Source organism: Struthio camelus, chromosome 13 (assembly GCF_040807025.1).
Source record: "Struthio camelus isolate bStrCam1 chromosome 13, bStrCam1.hap1, whole genome shotgun sequence".
NCBI lineage: Eukaryota > Metazoa > Chordata > Aves > Struthioniformes > Struthionidae > Struthio > Struthio camelus.
The window spans coordinates 2697279-2706280 of NC_090954.1; the positions used below are offsets into that span (position 1 = coordinate 2697279).

General features: G+C 40.4%; 1 protein-coding gene across 11 annotated transcripts in view; it reads left to right on the top strand.

Annotated features, from left to right (window-relative positions):
- Positions 1-5688, top strand: part of P4HA2 (prolyl 4-hydroxylase subunit alpha 2) — a 33158-nt gene extending 27470 nt beyond the window's left edge. For 6 of the 11 annotated variants that reach the window (XM_068959456.1, XM_068959457.1, XM_068959465.1 and 3 more), the window contains 4 exons: positions 1144-1209; positions 3339-3407; positions 3898-3994; positions 5153-5687. In XM_068959456.1, coding sequence (XP_068815557.1) covers positions 1144-1209; positions 3339-3407; positions 3898-3994; positions 5153-5223 — 303 coding nt within the window. In that variant the 3' untranslated portion in view covers positions 5224-5687. Of the gene's footprint in view, positions 1-1017; positions 1078-1143; positions 1210-1305; positions 1356-3338; positions 3408-3897; positions 3995-5152 lie in introns of all 11 variants that reach the window. The other 5 variants (XM_068959463.1, XM_068959462.1, XM_068959460.1 and 2 more) reach the window with 2 other exon arrangements.
- The last annotated feature ends 3314 nt before the right edge of the window (positions 5689-9002 follow it).

Consider the following 9002-nt stretch of genomic DNA (forward strand, 5'->3'; position numbering starts at 1 on the left):
GTCTAGAGAGGTAGGGCTGAACCTGACTTTTGCAGTGGTTATAGAGGCCAGGGAATCTCCTACATTTTATTGCTCTTATGGTGGACCTTTTAGATTGAATTTGTGTGTACAAATACAAATCCATTTCAGAGAAGACCTTTTATTTACTGAAATTTATTCTTCAGGCATATTCAACTCCCAACATTTTAGAGGTGGTGGCTGCTGTGTTTGTCTTGCTTTTTTAATTTTTCCTGATACTGACTGCTAATCTTCAGCCAGAAGACATTAAGGGGTGCTACTAAAAAAAACAAACAAACAAACAAAAAAAAAACTCGTTGAAGTTACTTAATATTAGTAATATAAACAAACCCTTGCATCTTTTGAAGGGAACAGGGATGTACTGGAATTCTGGATGCTTGCTCCCCACCAGCCCCCCAAACTGGCTCTTGCATCTCAACAAATTTTCAACAGATTAAAGACAAGTTGATCTTTCTGATGTGATCCTTAATCCCAGACAGGCAGCCACCCAAGAAGTTCATTGTTGCTATTCTAATTCCATCACTGTTGGCCAAAAATGCACTTTTCTCATGGCAGAGTATTTCTTATGAGCATCAGGATTATATGGACATTTATGAGAATCTTGGTTTATCTAAAGCCCGCTGAAGCTGATAGGAATTTTCATATTGCCTTCAGTTGTCTTTGCATCAGTGTTCAGTGCAATAAGCCTGTTAATGACTTTGTAAGGCTTCTTGTGTATCAGCTATGCTGCAGCCCTAAAAAGCATTGCTTCTACTCTGGTGCTCTAAGAGTTGCTTCAGGGCTACTTTTCCTTATAGCATATGAGCGCAGTGTGCATGCGTTTACGCATTTTGTTTTGGCTGCAATATGTAATGGCTTTAATGCTGCCCTGTGTGAGTAGTCCACTTGTTAAGATTCAACTCTTTAAATCCAGCTTAAGGCTTTTTCTGCAGAGCTACACAAATGCAATGCTACTGTGAGCCTGTTTGGAACTTGGGTTAAAGTTGTTGTCTGTTACAGCGACCCTTTGACAGCACACTCAAATCGGAAGGAAATAGGCTAGCGACGTTTCTTAACTATGTAAGTACCTCTGTGTCTGCTGTCTGTGAGCTTGGAGTTTGCAGTTATTCTCATTTAATTTTATAGAAAGATGAGCCAGATGCTTTCAAGCGGTTAGGGACTGGAAATCGTGTGGCCACTTTTTTAAACTATGTAAGTATGATCCTTTATGCATTGAGTGCAGCTTTTAGTAGCATCTTGTTTACAGCTTGTGCAGTTTTGTTTTTTTATTTTTATTTTTTTTTGTAGAGACTTCCTGGCATCTTGAAGTAGAGACTTCATTATTCTTGCAGCATCAGGTGCTGTCCCATTTCAGTTGATAGGGATCTGATATTCTTTAACCTCAGTGCAGAAAGCCTAATTTGAATGAGGTCCAATTTCCCTTTTTAGTCATGCTATTATGAAGTCTTTGACTTCATTGAATTCCCATTGGTGGCAGAGGAGAATTTGGCTTATTTCTCCAAGGTGAGTGCTTGGAGCACTCCTCACACTTAAGTTTGCGGTTTTGACTGTCGGCTGTTTACTGTGGAACAGTCACGTTTTTCCACTGTTGTTTGACAGCACTTGATGTTGTGACATGATCTGTTGGCAGTCTCCATTTTAACTGGTTGCAAAAAGCTGGAATTACTCTGGCATAGCTATCACTTCAGGAAATGGAGACAAAGCTAACAAATTCAGTACAACTGGGGGATGGGTTCCAAATGCAGAACTGAAAATATTCATTAGTGCATGCGTTATACAGCCTACGGACCATGTACCCTGGAATCATATACACAATCGCTACTGATATGAGCGGCCTAACATTTTGACAGTAGTTTTATTCTGACAATGCTTTATCTGTCAGCCTAATACTTATCGGTTACTGGGATCACCTAATCTGGTATGTCTTAACTTTTGACTAGAAACAACTTCAAATTTACAATTCCGTGAAGAAATATTTTGGCTGACCTGGTATTTAGAATGAAACGCAGCTCAAAACAGAACCGCAGTCGTTCTCAGCACATGAGTGAAAAAATCTCTAAAGCAAGAGTCAGAATAAGATGAGTAGCAGCAAAATAGACTGCTCCTAAGAAGCTTTGTAACATTTTATTGCCTCAATCCATATCTTATATCAGACTTTCAGACAAGCCTTCATTGAGAATGAACGATACGTCTCTCTCTGCCAGTTGTACATGGTCAAAGGCAACTTACCATTAGTATGCCCCATGTAGAGCATATGCCACATGTCCCAGCGTCACAACTAAAAAAGTATGGTGGTTTGCCACGACATAGGAATTAACTTGCAAGGTTGCATGCACGTGCTTTCTAGTTGGAAGGGGCAAAAAACTGTGTGCCCGTGGCATCTTATGCCCTTTTATTGTAGGTACCAAGCAGGAGGACACCAAAGTGGTGATAACATCGTCTTTAAAGAGAAATCCAAGTTAAAGTAGAAAATATGAAGACTTGGGGAATGTATTAATGGTTGTTCTGCTGTTAAATTTGGTGGGAGTAGGATCTCGATTAATTTGTTTCTTTTTAATTAGAACCTGATCAAAAACTGATTTGAAATCAGTGGTAAGACTTTCTATTTCAGTGGGTGTGTTTCCAGGAACTTCAGTGGGTTTTGGATCAAGCCTGTAGAACTTATAGCAAATCTATCCATAATGAATTACATAAGCTGAAATTCCCTTCTAGTATAAAGGGGCAAAGCAGAGAGGCACGCCTTTAGAGGTATGGAGTCCTTGAAAAGTAGCGTGAGGCTGTTGAACATCATAGCAACAGTGCAGAAAAGTGAGGTTTTCTAATCGTTTGTATAGTGTCTGAAGTGGCTGACTGAGATGCATAAACTAAAACGTGGAAGTTTGTTCCAAAGACATGGTTTTAATTTGCAAGGAAATGTGCGGTTTAAGATATCTCTTTGTTTTCCGAATTGGACCAAAAGAAATTGGAATGAAGTTCTTGAAACTGACTTGCTCTGAAGTCCTCTCCCTTATTCTAGAGGAGCTAGGTCATTAACACTGCAGGTACACAACTTTTATGGTTATTTCTGTAATAGAAGGTACACAATCTAGACGAAGCACTGAACAGAAGTCTTCAGTTGAAATAAAAGCCTTCAAAAGTGGCTACTGTTTTGCCTTTGCAGTTCATGTTGCTAGTAACGCACGCATCCTCTTCTCATCAGTGCCTCTCAAAGGTGCAGGTAGAAATCCCGCTCTGTTAGGGCTTGGGGCCCTATGGCTTGTGAAACTATGTGCATAAAAAGCACCGTAAATATATGGCGTGTGCTGACCTTGTTTTCTCAGATGAGCGATGTAGAAGCTGGAGGTGCTACAGTTTTCCCAGACTTTGGGGCAGCAATATGGCCCAAGAAGGTAAAACTTCTGTGCTTGTTCCACTTGCTTTCCCCTCATCTCTCCTGTAACTGTCTCATCTAAAAGTAACCTCAGTACCGTGTTACATACAGTTGCCACATTAGCCAACTTCTTAAAAGCATGTCTTCCCCCTCCCTGCACCCCCAGGGCAACTTGACCAACAGGTTGCCGTGCATCAAGGCAACTGTATCTGATTTTTCTAGACGGCAAGGCAGTTTACCTTGTTTTGTGGTGTATAATTTGAACAATTTCTCTATAGAGAGAGTTATTGTTAAATGAAAGATTTGTGTTCCGGTAAGACTACTCTTCACTCTGAACATGGCTGAATTAATGAAGTTGGACTAAGTTTTCCATGTGCTGTGAGGAGGTGACCTGAGTTCAATTGAGCGCATGTTACTGAGTGCGTAGGGATTTATGACCCCTCTAACTATAATCTGAATGGTTATGTTGACTAAGTTTTGGCTAATCCAGATCTGACTTTGCTTTTCAGGGTACAGCAGTGTTTTGGTACAATCTTTTCAGAAGTGGTGAGGGTGACTATAGAACGAGGCATGCAGCTTGTCCAGTCCTAGTAGGGTGTAAATGGGGTAAGTAGTGCTTCTTTAGGAAAAAGACCTGAGGTTTGCACGTATGCAAAGGTGCTGATACATTGAATCCTTGCAACAGTACTTAATAAACCTGGATGTTGCCATTTAAACTACCAGAGTCTTCTGGCCATAATGAAAAAATCGCACCATCAGTATCGTGTAACGTTCAGCTGCTACACTGTTCAGCTGTGATGTTTCCTAGAGAATTTTCTTCTTTGTTGGTGACAATGCAAAGCATGCAAGAATGTCACTGGTTTTGTGTAGTATACCTACATCTGAATGACTTGAAATATCACTTGATTAGAATCAAGTCTGTTCCCATGGAAACTGCTACATGGCCTTAACTGTAGAAGGGGGAGAAGTCCTTGTAAGAAACGATGCGTGCTCCTCTCAGTTTAAGGGCATGTGTAAGAGTTTTATAGGACTGGGGACTGAATACTAGCAGAGAGGACAATTAAAGATCAAGTGCAGAAGGAACCCCTTCAAACATGATAGCGAGGTGTGCCTGTTGCTGTAAATAGAACAACAATTTTTGGTTAAACGCTGATACTGTAGAGCATAGTGAAGTTAAAGAACAGAAGATAAAAATAAAAAGCAGAGTTGTGTGGGTGTTTTTTTTTTTGTGATATATAGAATATATATTAAAATGAGGTAATGCTATTGGTGTGTTTTCAACTTACTCCATTTACCGCTTTGCCCTTTAGTTTGCCCTGGAAATATCTCTTTCCTGATCATGTTGTCTGACCAGATGAGCGTTACTATGCTTCGTGGAAGCAAACCATCTGGTATTGTACAGCAAACAGGAGACAAAACTGTCTTGTTGCTTGCCCTGGATGCCCATAGTCTGTTAACAAGGGATGATGTTTCCCACTTTGTCCAGCTGGCTTTGGACAATGGGAAATTCTGACTGCTGAAAGTAGCTTATGTCTCAAGCTTCATATCATCCACTCCCATGCTCACCACCCCCAACCTTTTATGGCGTTCCACTGAAGTTCCAGAGTGCACTGATCTATAATGATGACAGACCAAAATGCACTGTTGTGATTACTGCTGGCCCTTAGGTTATTCAAAGTAAAATCTTATCCCTCAGTCTGGGTTGCAGCAGAATATGCAGACTGGGTATGCAATGATAACTAATTTAATGTCCTTATTCCACAGTTTCAAACAAATGGTTTCACGAAAGAGGAAACGAATTCTTGAGACCTTGTGGGAGAACAGAGGTTGATTGAAATCCAGTCTGCTGCAGACTTTTTGTTTTTTTCCTTCTGTCTCCTTTTCTACTGTTTGTTCTTCCAGTTCATTTCTAAGAAATGATCCATCAAAGAGTTCTCAGAGTCCTAGCACTTTATCCAAAAAGGACAACGAAATATAACACCTGTGAGTGAAAGCAAATGGTATTGTACACATACTTGTGTTTTGGTTGCTGTTAATTCTCTATCCCTGTTCACCCCTTGGCCATTTTTTTCATTTTACCCTTCTTCCATCCTCACAACTTCCGGTAGTAGTGGTGCAAACAGCGCTGTGGGTGATTCAGTATGTTTGGGTGCCTGGTCTTGTGCCTTTGTACCTCAGAAGTTTTAGATGTTAAATATTTCTTTGAACCAAAGTTTAAGTTTTGTGTACATGTTGATTTTATTGTATTTGTATGGATCACAAATTTTGAAACAAAAATAAATGTTCTTTACAAAAAGTGATTCTCTGTGTCCTTAGTGGCTATATTATGGCCTCATTTTAAGGAACAGTGGGCCTTTACTTTGCCCTTTATGCCTTTTGACATAAATACCCTTTGGCCATTTACTTTGTTGACCTTTACTACTTTTAGAAATATGTTACGGTTTTGGACAATGCTTTACTTAAGGCTTTAGCACACGATACCAGACTCTTGCACTTTCTGCTGGAGTGGAAAGCTTCTTAATTTGTGTGTCGAAACTATAATGTACTCTTTTCTCAGAGTTGTTAATTGTTATATTGTGAGGTACTCTCTAGATCTGACGCAAGAGCTTACAAAAATCCACTCCTCCAGAAAGGAGGACCTTCTCCACAGTGAGTACAATTTACTCTAAAGTCAGCGTCTTTGCTGATGAATACTAACTCTTTAACTGCCAGATCACCGGATCTGGCAAAGAGCTAAACATGTATTGAACTTGAAAATCAGTAGGAAGATTGCAAGCAAGTCTAATATACTTAGGTAGACTGAAGTGGGGTTTTGTCCCCTCCTCCTTCGGATAGGAGGGGAATAATCATGCCCTTTGGACACAAGGATCCAGATTCTTTGCCTTGCTTTTTCTTTGCTGGCATGCATGTAATGTCCTACATATGTTGGCCTGTGGCCAATGTCCACAATAGAAAGGAAATCCAATTTCTGAATTACAATTCAGGAATAATGCTGTGACTGGCATTTAATTGCTGCAAGCAACTGAGCAAAGTTATGGAGAAGAAAGGGATGAATGTTCTAGAAATCGAGAAACATGCTGTTAGCATATCTACATAAGTCTAGTACTACTGTGTGCAGTGTGGGTTGACTTCAGAAAATCTCTTGCTGGGCACTTCTAGTGTGGGCATGATTTCATGGGAATATTAATGATTTGAAGTCAACACTACAAAAGAGGGAATAATGGTAATGCCTTTGCAAAGGTAAGTTATAGCTTGAAGCTTAGCTTGGACTACTGGACGTATCCTGACATATGGAACTGGCTTGAATAAGTGGAGAAAACTATTGAAATGTCCAATTGCAGTCATAATATGATGGATATTTATTTACTTTATTCCCTTCCACTGTCAAGTCATATAAGAACTGAATGAGGTAATACTTAAGACAACTCTCAGGCAGAATTCTCTTGGTTAGAAGCAATGCACATCCTGCCCACCTAGGAGAAGACTTGCAGAACAGTTTTTTACAAGGTAGGTGTAACAGGCATCAGTTTAGTTTATTAGTAATACCTGAGACTTGGTGTTAAAAAAAAAAAAAATTGTATCCTTTACACATATTCCATATTGTCAATGTAGGTTGTATGCCCTGAATTTTAGGTTTGAGGATTTTATGGATTTTAAGGTTATGACTGTACTTAGATGCAGGGTGTAGGGACATGCAAGGTACTCATTAAAGCTTTTTTTCCTCTCCCCTCCCCCCTCCTGTTGACGAGTCATGCTTGGCTGAAGAGAAAGCTGTCAGATTGTCCAAGCAAAGGTCCGTTCCTCTCCAGTTGTGAACAATATTAAAGTGAGAGGAATCTGGTGAACAAGCTTTGTGTAAAGTCACAGTAGGTAGCAACAGGAGTCTAACGAGTATCAACTGAAATCTTGCAATTCACTTAACCCTCTTCGGGGGGGGGGGGAGTTTAAGTTGTGGTCTCCTTAATCTAAGCTGAGCAGTTGAAACATGTAAGCTTATGCAATATCATCTAATCGTGCAGAAAGAGATCCCAAATTACCAGACCCACTGCAGTACAGTAAGTTTCCTCTCTGCACAGCATAGCTTAATAGCTGCTCCCTGTAAACTCTCATAGCACTCCTCCTTCACTTGCCATGAATGTTGTGGTTATTGGCTGGCTGCTCAGAATATTTCATTGTTGACCTCTAGTTTTCTTACTTAAAGTCTCTCAGCACAACATAAACTTGGGCCATAGAGTTTTGCTTCGTAACAAAGCATTCGACATATGATGGCCTCACAGATGTCAAGAGGAGCTAGTGATGAGCCAAAGCCACAATCTCCGCTTGGAGCACACTGAATTCCAGGAGGGAGGGTGAGGAATCTACTTGGACTTGCTGTCAGCGTGGTATGTTGACAGATAAAGTTCACGTCAGGACTCTGTCCAAAAATCTGTATATCTGACCTCTGAAATAATGTGATTGGCTGGGAAATGCTATTGGTAACTGTTATACTGAACACTTGTACCTAATTTTATTTGCTTCTCTTGTCTAGCTAAAAGCCTATCCTCTTCCACGAGTTGTTTTCCACCTTGATTCAGTCTCTCCTGAAAGTAGGATGCAATGAATGTGCATATGGAGTTGCCTGAATGCAATAATTTTTGTGCTATATACTGTACATCTTAAATTAATAATCTGATCTGAAACTGCTGTTTTTCGGAAAACAGGAGCGTATGTGAAACTCCTGGGCCTTCAGTAATCTCCCAGGCATGTTTGTGTAGTTTGTTAGACTGTATCTCCTCTTCTACTTCATATTATTCTAAACACTTAACAGAATATTGCAATAAGCAACAGAATATTGCAATAAGCCTAAGATTAAACCTGCAGGACAGTTTTTAGACCTAGAAGAGAAAAGGTTCATAGGCTGGGAGTAATAAAGCACCCCCGCCGTGCGCACACAGTATTTGGTGAATTTAAATTGACTTGGCCAATAGCTTCAGCGTAGCCAAACACTACCATTGTTTCTCAGTGAATAAACTGTTGAAAAAAATTCGGGTATCTCATCGCTAGATAGAAGCAGCACAGTCTCCCCTGTTGAGATAGCTGTGTGACAATTCTTGATGTGCGTGCGCATAGGTCTGATGTCACTCCTATTGTGTTAGTAGAAAATATGCTGTTTTAAAGATGTGGCTCAAGCCCATTGTTCTTGGCTGCCAAGATATATCACTGTAGCCTTGTTGACAAGTATTGTAGATTGCATCTTGAAAAAATGGACTGTGTAGTTGCAAACAGCACTTGACGGCTGAAGGGCTGTCTCTGTAAGTACTAGGTCAAAGCAATGTGATGTGGTTTCTTAAAATGCTCTAAAATTACAGATAGCTTCAGAACCCTCAATAACTTTCCATCCTCTAGGCCGTTTACTGGAAAAGAAATACTAGCGCGTATAGAGGAAAAAACAAGACCCCTCTGACCTGTGCAGCATGACTGTAATTCTAAGAGGAAAGCATGCCTATCTACCTCCTGACTGCTGCATTTGCACGCTGGTGCCAGTCTCCTGCCCTTGGGTGTCTGTTTTGGTGATTAACTCCTCCCGTAGGGGAGGCTGCAGCTGACTGGACCTGGAGCACTGTTCCGTACAGAT